The 17,094-nt window shown below is 44.3% G+C and overlaps 1 protein-coding gene across 1 annotated transcript in view; it reads right to left on the bottom strand.

The window, feature by feature from the left end:
* Positions 1–1,597: 1,597 nt before the first annotated feature.
* Positions 1,598–17,094, bottom strand: part of SLC7A14 (solute carrier family 7 member 14) — a 51,552-nt gene continuing 36,055 nt past the window's right edge. The window contains 4 exon segments of the mRNA XM_023753915.1: positions 1,598–1,920; positions 13,484–14,225; positions 14,227–14,362; positions 16,238–16,446. Of these exon segments, the coding sequence (XP_023609683.1) occupies positions 1,598–1,920; positions 13,484–14,225; positions 14,227–14,362; positions 16,238–16,446 (1,410 nt within the window).

Here is a 17,094-nt window from a genome sequence, read left to right as displayed (position 1 = left end):
ATCCTACAGTGTGCCAAGATGGCACTAACCTCAACCTGTAAAAAAGAATAGATTTAAACATTTGTTGATGTGTTCTGGAAAACTTTTGGCTTAACACTAGATCCAGGAGAGAGAGAATAAGGAATTTGCTATTTTGCCCCATTTTCAGAAATTCTCACAGAGATTTTAGCTTAACCCAAGCCCCGTGCCTTCACATACATGTGCACATATCTCCATGCAGTGTTGGAATCCCTGCAACCCAAGAGCAGTAAATAGACCATGAGCCTTTTCCTGTTGCAGGTTGTCTCCTCCAGCTTGTTTCAAAGTAATTCCTTCCAGAGCACCTCCTAAGGCCCAGATTTAGACTCACCAGGTAGCTATTTCTCTGGGCTTCAGTGAAATCGCTCTGGGAAATAACAGGGAGAAAAACACACGTCTAAAAGTGAGCTACCCCAGAAGAATAAGGCTCAGAAGTGAAATGTGATCTCATGGAATGCAATTACCTAAGAAGCCGTGCTTCAACATTTTTGTTTTCAGAGCAGCACCCACCAATCAAATGGTGGCATATCTTTAAAAAAAAACACAACCAACACACGACAGAATTTATAATTTTAGAAATCTGAAGTAGAATTTGCAATGTGATCTCAGTGGCTGGGTCACTTCTCCTTGTAAAGATTTTTATCTGATTATAAAACAAACAGCCTCCTTCTTCAAGGCATATTAGTGCCATGAAATCATGCTCCACCTTTGCCCCCTTCCATTCTATCAGCAGGAGCTTAGAATCGGCTATAAGAGAAGGCTTGACAGGGAGTTAATTTCTGCCCGCACCCCCTGGCCTTCGCTGCAAGAGACGTTATTTAATGTTTTGTGGGCATTTACGTAGAGCTTTGATGGTGCTCCTCACCCCATTACTGGGTCTGCACGACTGCTTTGTGGCGAATCTGAATCCTTTGGGGAAATGGTTTCAGAGTCCCTGACCTTTGGGGGATCCTAAAGTTATATTTTGGAGACCGTGAGAACGTTGGTGAATAACAAGAAGCATGTATCTTTTCCATGAATTTGTTTTTGTGAGATTTCAGGACAAAATGCTGCTTGCTGAGGAAGTGCCAATGCCACCTGCCCACCCAGGCCTGGGGGAGCCGCCCTCAGCCCGTATGCTGAGCACAGAGCTTTGCCCTTGTGGTCTCAGGTGGTAGAAATGCTGCCTTGTGCCCACTCCCACCGGCTTTGGCACATCTCCACAAGGAGCTGCAGCCTCAGTGTGGTCCAAGAAGTTTTCTCCTTGCTTCTTGGGGTCTCCATAAGAAGCAAAAACGATTCAACCAGCAGAGCAAAGGCCTGGGAAACATTTGCTGCCATCAGCTCTGATGGTTGCATCTAAGTTAGAATTTCTTGTAGCTTTTTAAAAAATATTTTTTTCTATAAGGGGACCAGTCTCTTCAACAGAACTATCCTGAAGAGCAAAAGTAGTAAATGACAGGCTATGACTGGGGACTGACTTTGGGGAAGGCTGGACTTGTGAAATGAGAGGCAAAAACGTTTTCACCTTCTAGCCCACAGGTTAAGTTACTGAAAATACATCACCACCATTTCTATGGATTTCTTGTGTTGTTTACTCCTACTCTGGCGAGTAATCTAACTCATCGTTCGCAATCAGGGCCTCCGAGTTCTGTTTGTGTTTGCTTTTGCTCTTCGCTTTGCTACTTGTCCGGGGGCTGGCCGTGGCATCTGACATCTGTTGGTAATAGAAGCCTTTGTCTTCGGACGGCCCGCCCCAGTTCTCCTGGCTCTCGCCCTCGGTGGCATAGGAGAAACCCTCCTCCACGGAGAAAGGGTCGTCCACGTCGTAGCTCTGGTACGTGCTTTGGTGCAGGGCCTCCTCGCGGGCGCTGATTTCCAGGGTGCTGTTCCAGATGCCGTACCCAAAATAAATGAGCATTCCTGCAGGAGGGAAAGGCACAGGTGAATGAAAGGCCCAGGCAGCTGCTTTGGGATCCATGGGAGGAGTGGGAAGATCCCTCTCCAAGGTGCAAGCAGGGCTGGTGGTCGGTGTGTTTTCTTTGGTCTACACTGACTTTGGAAGAGACTAGAATGAAAGGCCATTACAAATTGGGAGACTGGACATTAGGCAACCCATATTTACAGCTTCCCCTAAAAAAGTCTGACAACACTGCACCCATATTCCTGTATGGCTACTTAGGGCTGGAGGTAAGAACTAGCTGACTCCGTACACAAGATGTGGGTTCTCTAGGTCACCCCAGCCCCCACCTCCCCTGTTGACAATCAGCTCACAACATTCGTGTAGGTGCCAGCCAGGAATCTGCATTTTTTAACCTTGGGTTAAATATTTATGGATTAGAAACAGTGCATTCCCAACATTCTGACATTTTATTATCCCAGGCCTCCATCTTCTATTTCGCCACTTAGCAACATGCGTATGTCACCCCATGCTTTCCCTTGGCATATTTCACTCACTGACAGCACAATACGTTACTGCCACCCCGAGCTGCCCACTCCCTTCTGTGGCCTCCCAGAGCGCCTAGTGCATGCCACTGAGATGGCCCTTAGAACAGCTATTGTGCGATTGATTATCTGCACAGCGAGGTTCTATTTTATAGACTCTGCAGAAAACTGGCACTTAATATCTGTGGAATGAATGAAGGAGGATTCCTAATAAGCATGACATATCCAGTGCAATTCCTTGTTTTGATGTCACTCCAAGCAAAGGAAAGAAACTTATCTCTCTAATCAATTTGTAGCATTAATATGGGCCCATGTTTCATTTCTATTAGAATTATTTGATACAATATCTAAAAATAATTTGAGAGCCCCATTTTCTATCTCGAAAACGGAGAACTATAGCCATGGGAGGCCATAGGGCAGTGAGGCGAACCTATGACACGCGAACTCATTATTTTGGTTGATTTTTCTTTGTTAAATGGCATTTAAATATATAAAATAAATATCAAAAATATAAGTCTTTGTTTTACTATGATTGCAAATATCAAAAAATTTCTATATGTGACACGGCACCAGAGTTAAGTTAGGGTTTTTCAAAATGCTGACACGCCGAGCTCAAAAGGTTCACCATCACTGCCATAGGGCATGATGATCAAGAGTGTGAGCTGTGGGTTCAAATCCTGCCTCCACCACTATTCACTGTGTAATTACGTAGCCTCTTGGTGTCTCAGTTTTATCTTCTGTAAACCATGAGAGCATTGTACCTATCATATGGGGTTGCTGTGGGAATGATACCAGTTCAGCAGTAGTTTTCAACCGAGGCTGCACCTGAGGGTCACCTGGGAGGTTTTTGAACCGCTCTGATATCTGAGCCCCACTGATACCTGATTTAATTGAGCTGCAGTGTGACCCAAGCATAGGTATGGTTTTTAAAGCTCCACAGGTGATTCCAATGGTCCACCAAGTCTGAGAACCCCTGAGATGAGGAACATAGAACTCCACCGCTGACTCTGGCCATATTATGGCCTGCCCATTGGGGCGGGGGGGCTCTCGGTTATGCAACCCCCTTCCAGGCCCCCCACACCCTCTTCTAAGTGGCACTAGTCCCTTTGGCTTTGCTAACCCTGGAGGCATCTGCTGGGCTCTTTGCTTAGAATAGCAAGGTCAAGCCTGCTTTCCGCTCTGGTGCTTGAGAAAACCCTGCTCCCTTTTGAATTTGAAGTGTGTCTATTTAAGCTTGGATTTCTTCTTCCTTGTCTCAAATCACCGCGCCCCCCCCCCCCCACAATTCCCCATGAAATCAACTTTTCAGCAGCCAAAGTAAGCAGAGATTTATAGTCCTAATTGGTAATAAATCCTTGAGTTAATCATTTGCAGATGTAGCTATTACTTTTCAAATAGTGACTTTATTTTTCTGAGCAGGGATTTTTCCTTTCTTGTCTGGGGGTGGGAGTGGCCATGGGGGGTAGTCATTATCCTTACGTAGCATGAGGCGCTAAATTAAGACCTCTTCTAAAAGGGCCAGTATGCCGCTTCTTGGAGAACGCCTCTGGTGGAAGCATGCCTAAGACCTGAGAATAAATTTCAGGAGACTAAGTGGAATTAGCAGATACCCTCATCCTCTCACTTAATTTTGCTTTTTTGCTATCTTTTTTTCCTAGATATCCAGGCAGGTGCCAAATCTTGCCTCCTACTCCCATTTGGTATCTATTATATCATACTCTCTGATCACCATCTCTGACCTTATTTATGTCCCTCCTGAACTCAGAGCCGTTTTTTCTTTTCCCATTGCCCCTAACTTCTCTGCCACCCATCACCTCATTCAAGCACTGGTTTGACATCTACTTTGACAGGTCATCCCCTACCTTCAGCAGGTATTGGGGTGCCAGGTAGATTGATATTTATGGGTGTGAAGTGCTCATAGAATCACAGATATTCAGAGTCTATAGGTCATTCATTTGTCTTCATTTTACAGAAGACACAGAGGCTGGGAAAGGCTAAATCACTTCCTTAGGTTTCAGAGGAGCAGAACCCGCATTCCATATGGATCTAGAAAAGGCTCTTTCATGTCCAGTCCTTCACACCTCCTCTCCCCTGGCTGGTTTACAGACTATACTTATTGCAGTGACTATTCAGTAAGAGGTTAGGTCTACATTTGTTCTTTGGGAGTGGCTGAACCCGGAAGGAACGTGTGTGTGCGTGTGTGTGTGTGTGTGTGTGTGTGTGTGTGAGAGAGAGAGAGAGAGAGAAAGAGAGAGAGAGAGAGAATATGTTGACTATGATTACTTTGGGAATGCAAACCAAGGAAACCTGCCACATAAATATTTATGGGCTCTGAGCCCCCTACAGTTTCAAAGGTGTATCACTCTGCCTTCAAAAACACATTTCAAATATGAGTGCTGTAAATCAAGAAGCAACTGTGCGTGCAGCCCGACGGAATAAATAGTAGGTATTCTCCAAGTCCTGGCTCTCTGTTTGCCTTTATCCCTCTTGCCGACCCTCGGGCCAATTCAGGAAGAGTGGTGGGAAGCAGAGAAGGATCAGAGAAAAGAAAAAGTGGAGGGGGACAAAGAAACAGAAGGGAACCAATGAAGTGAGGGAGGGAGGAGAGAGAGAAGAGGAGAGGAGAGGAACATGGAGCACCATCTGTCACACATAAACAAAGGCTTTGTGTCGGAGGAGTAAACAGAGCTGCTAAAAGCCTCCTGTGTGGAAGCAGGGGTTTTTGTTTCTGCTCCTTCTCTCACTTGGCTGAGAGAACTCAGCATGAGGTAGTTTCTGAAAAATCTCCGGGGATTCTGGGAAACCTGAATCATCTTAACTAAACTTCGCACAACAGCTCTGGGTGCTGAGATCTTAAAGGATGTGGCACCTTTATCTCAAGGAGCTCAAAAGATTATACAAATGTTACCTTGTTTAGACTCCCCCTAGCCTGTTTGAGAATGTGTGCGCGCGCGTGTGTGTGTGTGTGTGTGTGTGTGTGTGGTTATGGTTATGTGCATTTCACTGACAAGAAATTGGGCACAGAACAGAGAAAGGATTGTCCACAGCAACACAGTTAGTGGTCAGACTGTGGATCCTCTGCGTCTCTCCATGCCCTAGTCCAGGGTGCGTCCATCCACCAGGGGTGGCTATGAAGTATAGACTGGTTGAAAAAGTTTCTGCTTAATTTTATATTTTGAAGATTTTTTTTAAGCATATGTAAAAGTGGAGAGAAAAGCATAAAGAACCCCATGGACACATCACTAGCTCCCCCCGACACCCACTCTCCTGATTCCTTCTCTTTAGATTATTTTGAGACAAATCCCTTTCATCCTATGTATATATTTCTAAAACAGACTCCTTTAAAAATTTAACTTAGTATCATTACACATTTAAAAACTAAAACAAAAGAGAGAACTCATGGACATGGACAATGGTGAGAGGGGACGGGGTGGGTGGAGGTGGAGGAGGGCATAGAGCAGATACATGGTGATGGAAAATAAAATAAATAAAAACTAATCATTTGTTAATATCATCTGATATCTACTAGTAATAATGTCCCTGAATTATTACATACGTGGGGGAAACTCTTCACCTCATGAGGCCATATAGTTTTTTCAGTGATGCTGTCATTGCGTGAAATAGTTTTGGGCACTACTATTTAGGTTGTCACCGGGACTGGTATTATATTCTTTTGTAAACACTTAAAGATGGCAAGTTTTTATTTTTGAGAGTGGATTTGATTTTGGCATAAGCCTGAAGTCATTTGGAATCAAGCCTCGAGAATACGATGGCTAATTGATAAATACTGTTATTTATTCTATTTGCATCTTTAATTCTGCCATTCCTTAAAAACTTTGATCCACTGCTTCGTAGTTACATATCTTATATCTGTAATAAGTGAAAGGCAGGTGTGATACTGAAAATCAGAAGGGAATCAATATTTATGCTGCAGTACAACACAACACAACAAACAGACAAAACAAACAAACAAAAACAAAAACAAAGACAAAAATGGGCCCTGGAGGCTCCCCTGCGGGACAGGAGTTAATGTTTAGTTGGTGGGTCCTGGTGGGAGGGGCACTCGAGGCAGAGACTAGTTAGCAGCAGAAGAGGTTCAGTATTTTAACAACAGGCATGGCTGTGCTGGGGCCCGCGGGCTGCAGGCCAGCTCTGGTCAAAGGTAATGGCTGTCAGTCTGAAAGGCTGTTTGCAGTGAAGGGAACTATTCAAAGGGAGGCTCTGGCTTCTTTTCTAGACAGAGGTCCCTGGTGGAAAGTGTGCCCAGGGGAAGTTGGGGCTAGATGGAGGAAGGACCTTGCCTTCAGCAATTGAAAGGGCTTTATGTAGTAGGACACTCTGTGATCGTCAAGCCCTTTATAAAAAAGCATTTTCTTGTTCATCATCCCTGAGAAGCTAGGAACTGCATAGTCCATCAGTGATCAAAACGGCACCAGAACTCACATCTCTTGAATCCAGAGTGGGTGCTGTTCCCATCCCACCTAAATGGAAGGTTTAGAAATGCCAAGCCTGCCTTCAGATGCCGGGGCACCTCAGTATGAGCAGGCAATATGCCTCCGTGTCTACTTGTGTAGATTTGCTCTGTGATCATTAAGCAAATGACCCCAAACCTACAAGGGAGAGGGGTAGGAGGAAGGGTCCTCTGGATCATCTGGGAGAAAACCTAGAACAAAAACTTAACTCTGAGAAGAGACTGGGGCACCTGCAGATGGATAACAGCAGGTTTCCAATTCTGCAGGCACAAACTCGGGCCGGGGAGCAGCCCCCGACCTCTGGAGTCCCCCGGGAGCTGCCTGTCCTCTGCTCAGAGCTCCGTGTCAGGGCGGGACGAGGTGGGCCACCTGACCTCGGCTGGGTGGAGCGGCCTCTTCCTGGGGAGCACTTTCCATCAGGAAGCCCTGCCCGCTGCAGATAACTGGGGCACTTTGTTTTGCCCGGAGGCCTTTTTATTTTTATGACTCTGGGATCAACTTTCCAAACACATTTGCCAATGCAGAAACGAAGACTGGATGGTACGGAGGTGTCCTCCCATCCAGCGCAGTCTCCAACTCCCACGTTGCTGGTTATTTTTTACACAAGTCCTGTTGACTGTAATAGCAGTAAGGTTTACTATGGAGTGGCCAGGAAGAGCAGGCTTAGGCTGGAAAGATTCTCTCCCTGGCCCTGAAACTAATCTAAACTGACACAAAGCCACATTACTTTAGGTCTCAGGTTCCCATCTGCAAAATGGAGCTGGGAACGCTTATTTTATTTAAAGGGTATAATGGCCATGAGACAGAATGCCTTTTGTTAAAGAATATTAAAAAATATTTTAAATGATCTAGAACAGTAGTTCTTAAAGTGTGTCTCCCCCCCCCCCCCCACCCAGCAGCGTCAGCATCACCTGGGAACTAGTTAGGAATGCAGTTTTGGACCCTATCACCACCAAAACAGAATCTTGGATCATTAAAAAAATTTAATGATCCAAGTCAGCAGTTCTTCTTCTAACTCAACAGAAACCCAAGGGAAATGTGTCCATGTGACCACCACATGCATGTCCAGGAATGTTCATAGAGGTTCTATTCCTAATAGCCCCAAACTGGAAACACGCTAAATGTCCATGGGCACAATGGATAAATCCCTTGGGTTGTATTACCACAGAGCAAGGCTAGATGGCAAGGAGAATGAACAAAGTAAAACAGCGGTTCTCAACCTGTGGGTCGCGACCCCTTTGGGGGTCGAACGACCCTTTCACAGGGGTCGCCTAAGACCATCGGAAAACACATATATAATTACATATTGTTTTTGTGATTAATCACTATGCTTTAATTATGTTCAATTTGTAACAATGAAAATACATCCTGCATATCAGATATTTACATTACAATTCATAACAGTAGCAAAATTACAGTTATGAAGTAGCCACGAAAATAATTTTATGGTTGGGGGTCACCACAACATGAGGAACTGTATTAAAGGGTCATGGCATTAGGAAGGTTGAGAACCACTGGCCTAGAACTATAGGCAACGACGTGAATGAATCTCACACATACACATAATGCGGAGGGAAGGAAGCCCAGCCTCCGCTCTTTCATGGCTCTAAGTCTGTTCCAGGTGCACTGCACATGCCCACGACAGGGCCTTCCATCTCTGTGACGGCCCTCTCGCCCTTCATTCTCAGGTGCCCCTGGGTTCATCACCCCGCCCCTTCCTCCCTGCGTGTCTCCCTGTCCTGCACAGCCCCTCTGCCAGCAGGCATACTTGACTACAGCAGGATCCACTGCCACACTCCCTCCTTCTTGGAATCCCACTGGCCCTGTTGCCATCCTCAGCCTGGCCTTCATGATTTTTCTTACTCTTCTGATGTTGAAGGTGCCAGTGGTTTTCTCCTCTGCCTACAAGGAGAATTTCAAACTTATGTATGGAACAGCTCATCGGGAATTTGTTTATTTCCATGCCCTCTCAATTCCCAATTCATGGCCCCCTTCTTTTCCTCCTATTCCCCTTATCACAATGGCTGCTTTGGTCAATTTCCAATAAGATTTCAGATGATAGCTCAAAGACCATAGGTGGTGTCTTCTCTTTGGAATATTTATGTTTTAGTACAGGATATATGGGCTCCATTGTCCAAATCACAAGTTCTATCTGTTCTCTACATCTATAGGCAAGAGTTTGTTTTCCTCAGAGGGACTGAAAACATTTCAGATGAAAACTTGGCAGCCTTCAAGGGAAGGGAGCCCACAAACTGGTCTAACAGATAATTGATTCATAATAATGGCCCATAGGGAAGAGTTGACCTGAAAGACGCCCTTGAAAACCCATTGCACAGTGTTCTCTCTGGTCCCTCCTACTTTCGTATCCCCGAGACTCTGCCCAACTCTTTGAGGTGGTCTTCACAAAACTGCATCAGCCAAGAGAAAAGGAGAATGAAAGCTGCTTTGTGCTCATTTTGTTGAGATTATTAACCATTTGCTGTTGGATTACTTCTCTCTCCTGAAGAAAAGAAACAAGTGCTGGGTAATCTTGTTGGGACTTGTGCCTCATTTAACTCTGTGAGTCGTGTCTTCTGAAGGTCTAAGCTTAGGAAAACATTGTGACAAAATGCTGTATTAAGATTCATTTATAGAGGGTTGGGTAAAAAATGTATCAGGAAGATTATCAAGTTATGACTCAGCCTAAATCTTTAAAAAATTACCTGATGTTTCATAAGAAGCTCCATTTAAAAATATCTCTACTGTTCTATGAATAGAGATTAAGAGGAAAAATCTGACATTTTTTGAGACTCAGAGGTTTAGAGGTGGGATATTTATTCTATAATATCGTTAAAGACTTTATAAGTCAATTTGGTGTTGTGGGATGGATGTATTTAATATAAGCAAACATTTATTTTGAAAAACAGGGAGTTTTGTAATTAAGTAATCTGCCTTGCTTGTTATTATCTTCTTATTCTTCTCTCTAGATGAGTGGCTCTCAAATTTAAGCATACATCAAAATCACATGGGGGGGGGCTTGTTAAAACCTAAATTGCCCTTGGAGATTCTGTTTTGGTGGTGATAGGGTCCAAACGCATTCCTAACTAGTTCCCAGGTGATGCTGACACTGCTGGTTGGGGGGGGCACACTTTAAGAACTACTGTTGTAGATCATTTTAAACATGGCTGCACGTTAAAGTGACCTGCACACAAAAAATACCCCCAGTATTGGCCATATCAGACCAACTGAATCAGAAAATCTCTGTGGCGGACACCCTGGGCGTAGAATGTTTTAGAAACAACTCAGGTGATTCTGATGTGTACATCTTTGTTCTAGGTGGAGCTGACTAGTACACCAGCCTTCAAAGATCACCATGCCAAAGCAGTTAGTAGCTCACAGCTGGGTGCTTGCTGACCTGTGGGCTCCTGTGCCCGTCTGGCCGGCCCCAGGCTGTAGGGTGGCATCCTCCCCTGTCAGCGAGTATCGGTTTCTGGAGCGAGCTTGAAGTTTGTGCTATCAGCAAAACTTTATTACAAAAGGCTCTCTGGGAGTTTTCTTCTGATAACTGGGAGGGCAGCCTGAGTCAGAACAGGTTCACGCTGTACTTTGGCATGTGATAGCTAGTCTGGGGGACAATGAATCACTTCAGGTTTTGAAAAGAAAGGCAGGAAAGAAATAGTTCTTGTTGTTTTCCCCAATATTTTCTTATTTAATCCCCAAAACAGCCACCACATCAAAGCTAGTAAATTATCTGCATTTTTACAGATGAGTAACCTATAGACTGAGGCTCAAAAGAGTTAAGTAAACTTCCCAAGGTCACAAGACAAAGGTGGCAGAGTTGTCAGTTGAACCCAGTGATGTTTGACTCTAAAGGCAAGGGTCCCTGCCACCTCACCACCTTTGCAAAATGCCTTTGGGGTTCCAGAGACCATAGATATTATGTAGAACCAGCTACTTAATTTGTGGGTCCCAGTGCAAAATGAAACCATGGTGCCTCTTGTTAAAAAATTGTTAAGAATTCAAGAAGGCAGCAACAGAGTATTCAGCCAAGTGTGGGGTCCTGTGTGACTGCCCAGTTCATATGCCCAGGAAGCCAGCCCTGCCTGATGTTATGTGTTGATCCACACAAACTACATATCAAACTTTCTGATCCAATAAAAAGGTCTTCTCAGAGGAACGTGGTAGGGAGGTAGGTGCCCCAGATCTGAGCATGGAGATGTTGGATTGTAGTAATAGCTCCACGAGTAACTTCCTGTTGACCTTGATCATGTAATTTAACCTCTTGGAGGTTCAGTTTGCTCATCTGTGAAATTGAGAGAGGGACAAGTGGGAAGGCCATGGACTATATTAGTGTTTTCCAAACTTGAGTTATTTATATATCACATTTTTAGTGTAGTGGCTATGGCCATGGACTCTGGACCCACACTACCTGAGTTCTAATTTTGGCTCTGCTATATTCTAGCGATGTGACCTCAGTCAGATACCTCAGTTTCCTCATCTGTAAAATGGAGATTGCTGTGAGGATTAAATAAGTTAATATAAAGAAAGCCCTCAGAATAATGACTATGTGATAAGTGTTATATATGTTAATTATTACTAAGAATCATATAGCACTGGTACTATTCAGTACTAATGGTTTTCTTAATTTGACTCCCTTTTTAAATTAAAAAATAATCACCAGATTTATACGAGTATGTCTATTTTTTTCTAGTAATGTGAAGATGTATAGTAATTATAAAAAGCTTATTCATATACCCCCTAAAATCAGCCCAAATATTACCAATGGAATAGTCACCCCACTGTGGGTAACACTGACCTAGAAAGTGAAGGCCCCTTCCAGCTTTAATAGTCTAGCGATGATTCAGTAAGTCCATGTATCTTTGTGTCTATACTTTCATTCATTTCACAAATATATAACTAAAATATTTCTACCCACTTCAGTCACTCTACCCATGGTAGGATCTTTCCATTGCTTAGCTACATGGTCCAGTGGAGAAATGTTTAAACAGAGAAGAGAGATTGTGAATGAATCATATAAATGGTTAAAACTTTGACAAGTTAGTGATGTTGTCCCCTGGAGAAATACCCGTAATGTCTAACAAGGGATGAGACTTAGAAGACTGGAAAATTGAAACAAAATACTTATAGGAAGATACAGAATGTCCTTCAGAGGAGAGGAATCTGCTGGAAGACATATGCTTTTTCCTTTGAGTACCATGTCTCCCCTCCCCCCTCCCCCCCACTTCCCTCTATCTAAACCTTATCTTTATAGGGTCAGGTTCGAGTTCTACCTCTTCACAGTCCTTTCTGGCTATTGCTGATAGGAAGTTTCTTTGTTTCTCCTTTAATGAGTGCTTTATAATAACAGAGAAGTATTTATTAAGCACCTACTATGTTCCAGGCACAGAGGCCATAATGTTGAACACCTATATCCCTGGCCTCAAGGAGTGGATTGTTTACTAATCCATGAGTCTCTGTACTGTCCTGACCAGGCTAGTTGATTCATGCATATTTGTCTATCCTCTCCTTAAGGCAGGAGTTACTTATTCTATTGCTTTCCTATTCCTCAAAGCACCTAAGGATCCTCCTTAACTAAGTATTTGTTAACAGAGACCCTAGGGTTACCAAGTTGTATAGAGAACATAAAAATAGTGACTAAAGAACTTTAAAATCAATCTCCAGTTAAACATCCCTCTCAGGTTACTATTAGCACCAATCCCCAGCCATCTCATAAAATCAGTGATTGTTAGATATGATAAACATCTATTGTGAATATAATATAAGTAGATCACAAAGGAAAATTAGAAATTTTGGGGAAGGTACGGAACTTCTTGAAGGCAATGAAAGTGAGCTTAGAGAGAGCAACTCTAATTCATACCCAAAGCTGTGAACAATTGAGGACCTGACAGACCCATCTCAGTTATCAACAGAAGAAGGATGATGACGTGATGGGTACTTCCCAAGAGAATGCTTGGAATATCAAAGGATAAGACAGGACCTTGGGGGTGGGTTGGGGGGGGAATGAAAAAATCTTGAATAGTTTATGAAAGTCAATATGAATTGAGGGATGTTAAATGGTGCCATAATGCAATTTTATCAGATGAAAATGATGCCAAAAAATCCATACTTAATTTACACTTTGCTCACTTAAAAAAGTATGGCATGGTTCCTATTTTAATTTAATTTTGTCAAATACTTTTTTTCCCCATAATTTTTAGTTTCTAAGATAGAATGCCAATCAACTTTTCCCACCCTCACGTTTATAATGCTGTTTTCCCCTCTTTTTTATGTGGATTCATTTAAAGTGGACTTTTTATGGTATTAATTATCCATAAGAAGACTATCCAGTAATAGTATTCATGGAAGTGATGGATTGATCAGCATCATTCTTCAGAACCAACGACCAAGACCACAGTAGGCAGAGAGGGTATAACTGACTTTCTTGACTCTAATGCAGAAAGCAAGGGTCCATAGAACCAGCCAGATTTTTCTTGGAATGGTAATACCTAGCCCAGCAAGAAGGTTATTTTGGGATAAGCTGTTCAATGCATTAAAAGGGAACTCTCAAGGTTCCCAAGGAAGTTGCTTACCCACAAAGCACCAGACGGCAAACCGGATCCATGTGATGGTGGAGAGCTTTAGCATGAGATAGATGTTCACCAGCATGGCAAAGGCAGGCACAAAGGGGAGGCAAGGGGCCATATAGGGCAGCTTCTTGGGGTTCTCTGGCTGCTGCAGGATCACAAACACCAGGGCACTAATCAGCAGCACCATCAGAACAACCAGAAGGATGGCCCACCAGCTCTGCTCTGAGATGTAGTCAGAACCAAAGATGATGAAGGAGCAGAAGATGAACATGAGGATGAAGAGCAGGAGCACGCAGATGGTCACCGTGTGCCCCGTAGCTGCTGTGGGCCGGTCCATTTTGCCTGGAAGGCCCAACCGGATCCTCATGGTGTAGTAACGGGGCCCGATCAGCTTTTTTAACTTGATGAGATAAATGTTTTCAGATTCGTCAGCTTCTATGCCTGTGGTCATGTCCACAGTGCCGTAGTTGGGGTGGTTGACATTGTAGGTTGACTTGTCAGATTTCCCTATGAGCATCTCATTGTCTCCCAAGGATGGTAAGTTCTTGGCCCCACATGGGTTGGTGGCAGGGCCAGAAAACTCTTCTCCTTCACTCACAGGAGAACATACTTCCTTCTCACTGTCAGCCAGAATGCCCTCCTTCTTCTTTGTGTGCTCTTCGGACAAGAACTTGACAAAACCATCAATGTCACTCTCTGGTTGGTATCGAAGGAGCAAGACACAGACAGAGACCAAGGTGTAGGCAAAGGAGTGTGCCAATGGACATCATCTCTATCAGATCTCTCAGGCTGACCAGTAGCGAGAGGAGAGCCGCCAGGAACCCCGACACGATGCAGGCCACCACTGGCGTCTCTGTGTAGGAGCTCACATGAGCTAGGAACCTGGAGGGTTAATGAAGCACAGGGTTAACATGGCTACAGATGGTGATTGATTCTAACAGGGCTTAATTCCCCCTGGTCCGGCCCCTCCAATTGGCTTATGGATTCACTGCTTTAAATATAGCTGTGCTTCTGACTCTAGGATTTTGTTCCTGGAATATAATTTAAAAATAGTGTAATTCCTCAGTTTTGAGACAAACTTTTTATTAAAGTTCCTAGTCTATTATGTGATGTGAAGGGTTGATTGAATCTTGAATCTAGGAGGTATTTCAGAAACCTAAATTGAAATCCAGGCTTTGCTCGGAAGAAGTGATAGTCACACACCTACTAGATGAGATAAATGTTTGGGGGTCCTCTGGACCTGTGTAAACCAAAGTATGGTCCGTGTATCAGCAGCACCAGCATTACCTTGGAGCTTGTGAGAAATAGATATTTCAGGTTTCACCTGAGACCTACCACATCAGAATCTCTGGGAGTGGGGCTCAACAAACTATGCATTAAAAAAACCTCCGGAGTCTGACTTATGCCAAACCTTGGGATGCACAGCTTTACAACAAAAGTATAAGAAGTAAGCTAGTAAAATAGCACAATAATTAGGAGCCAGTACTCATTGGTGCAGGATAAATTCAGCCAGTTACCAACTGGAGGCCAACAAGAGTGATTGAATGGCTGCTGCTTCCTTAGCAGTTCCTGTGGACCTTAATTAGGTTCCTGCTCTCTTCATGATCCTCCCCACTCCTGCCTCTTCTACTCCTCCCTTATTTTCAGGATTTACACAAGACAATAAACTGTTCTTGGAACCCAGTGTCTTTCCTTTTAATTTTCTTTGACAGAAGAAAAACCTTGTGGATGTGTGTAGCTGTCACACCCCCACACCTTGGTCAGATTCTCCCTGATCTGTCCAGCTTCCCTAATATAGCAGCTCAGACCTGGTGATGACTTCAGGGGACAGGCTGAGGAACTGGAGCAGAAGGTGACAGCCAATGGCAGAGATAAAGTCCCTGAGCTGGTTCCTTCTGCACCCAAGGGCTTCTGGTCTCCAGGGTTTACACCTTGCTTTGTGCACTGGAAGAATGCTTTCCCTGCAAGCCCCTTCCATGTGGACACTGGGAACCAAGAGATGGGGCCACATCACCTCTGTGCTGGGGGCAGATAGACCACTTCATGCTCAAGATAGGGAGCTGGAAATGTCACTCTACTGGTGTGGTTAAAAGTCTGGTTTTTGGAGTTAGACCATCTTGGGTTCAAATCCTGTCTCACCACTCAGAAGCTGGGGGACTTGAGGCAAGGGTTTTTGCCTCTCTGAGAATACTTATCTAGTTTACTCATCTGCAAAACAGAGTTATTGTGACTTAAAGGCGTACTGTATACAAAGCACCTGGGATGCACCAATATTCAATGAATGATAGCTATTGTTATTACTATTATTAGGTTCAGTGCATAGGGTATTATTCTCTCTTTGATGAAAACTTTGAACTTTTTAAACTTCAGAGGGGCTGTGCGGACAGGGCCAGGTACCAGGCCTCAAGATGAGGGCAGGCCTAAGATGTAACAGGATGGGTTCTCCCTTCTGGCGGCCACCCAGTGTCACAGTTTGGCACTCGCCATCTTTACAAAGGAATATACAATGTCAAACAGGAGAGGGGGCAGACAGAGGAACAGATCAGTTTGTGCTGGATTGAGGGACCCAGAGTCAAATAGAGGAGCTGTTTCAGGGCATAAGCTCTTTCAACTCAAACTCTTTGCCAGGATGTGACACGTTCCACAGTCTGTGTGACAGGCACGCAGATCAAAGTTGCAGTCAGGCTGACAGCGGGTGACATTCTCCCTGTACAGGCCTGACAGAACAGAACTAATTCCACAGAGCACAAACCTTACCTGAAAAGGAGCCCATCTCCAGCCATGGCATAAATGACCCTCGGCATTGGGAAGAGGGAGCCCAGCAAGCTGACCGTCAGTCCTGCAACTGACCCAATGGCCACAATGAATTTTGCAGCATAGAACCCATGAACCACAAACATCTCCATGAGCGGGGATTCCGTGTCAATGGCGTAATATGGCACCATCAGAGTTAAGATCATGCTCACCTGTGGAAACAAGAGAAAACATGGCTGGAGGTAGAGGGGACTGACAGCATGGATGAATGACCCACAGGAGAGAAAGTCAGAGGACTCGGAGTCAGAGGGCTGCACGGCAGTTTGGACCTGCCACTTCTTGGCACATAATTTCCCTTATAAGCACTTGGCCTCTGGAATTCTCAGTCTCTATTTTCTCCCCACACATGGACTTAGTGGACTAGACCAGATAACCTCTAATATCTTTCAATGGGCCTTTCATATCTGAGGAATAAGTCTGCAGGTATTTCAGCCCCATGAAAGTACTGACAGTTCAATGAAGGGCAATTCCCAGGTGGGAGGAGCTGCAGCCACAGGCATTGGAGCCAAGGCCCGGCAGCGACCATGAGAACCCTGCCCACATGGACATGACTCTCATTTCTTTTCAACTTTCAGGGTCCTACAAGGTCTTAACAGTACTCCCTGTCACCCCAAAGACCAGAGATCAGAACTCCAAAGATAGTTGTGTAGGAGAGCCATAGCCAATAAGCTGATGAGACTCAGATGAGGACTCATTTTCCATTTCTTCTCTGTGGCTCAGTCCCAGAAGCCAGGCAGGCCAACAAACAAATTACGGCTTCAGGGTGGAATCCAATTCTACTCTGGGCCATAAGACCACCA

Source organism: Myotis lucifugus, unplaced genomic scaffold, assembly GCF_000147115.1.
Source record: "Myotis lucifugus unplaced genomic scaffold, Myoluc2.0 scaffold_53, whole genome shotgun sequence".
NCBI classification, from domain to species: Eukaryota; Metazoa; Chordata; class Mammalia; order Chiroptera; family Vespertilionidae; genus Myotis; species Myotis lucifugus.
The sequence above is the reverse complement of the archived record's forward strand: the minus strand, read 5'-3'. Positions and strand labels throughout refer to the sequence as shown.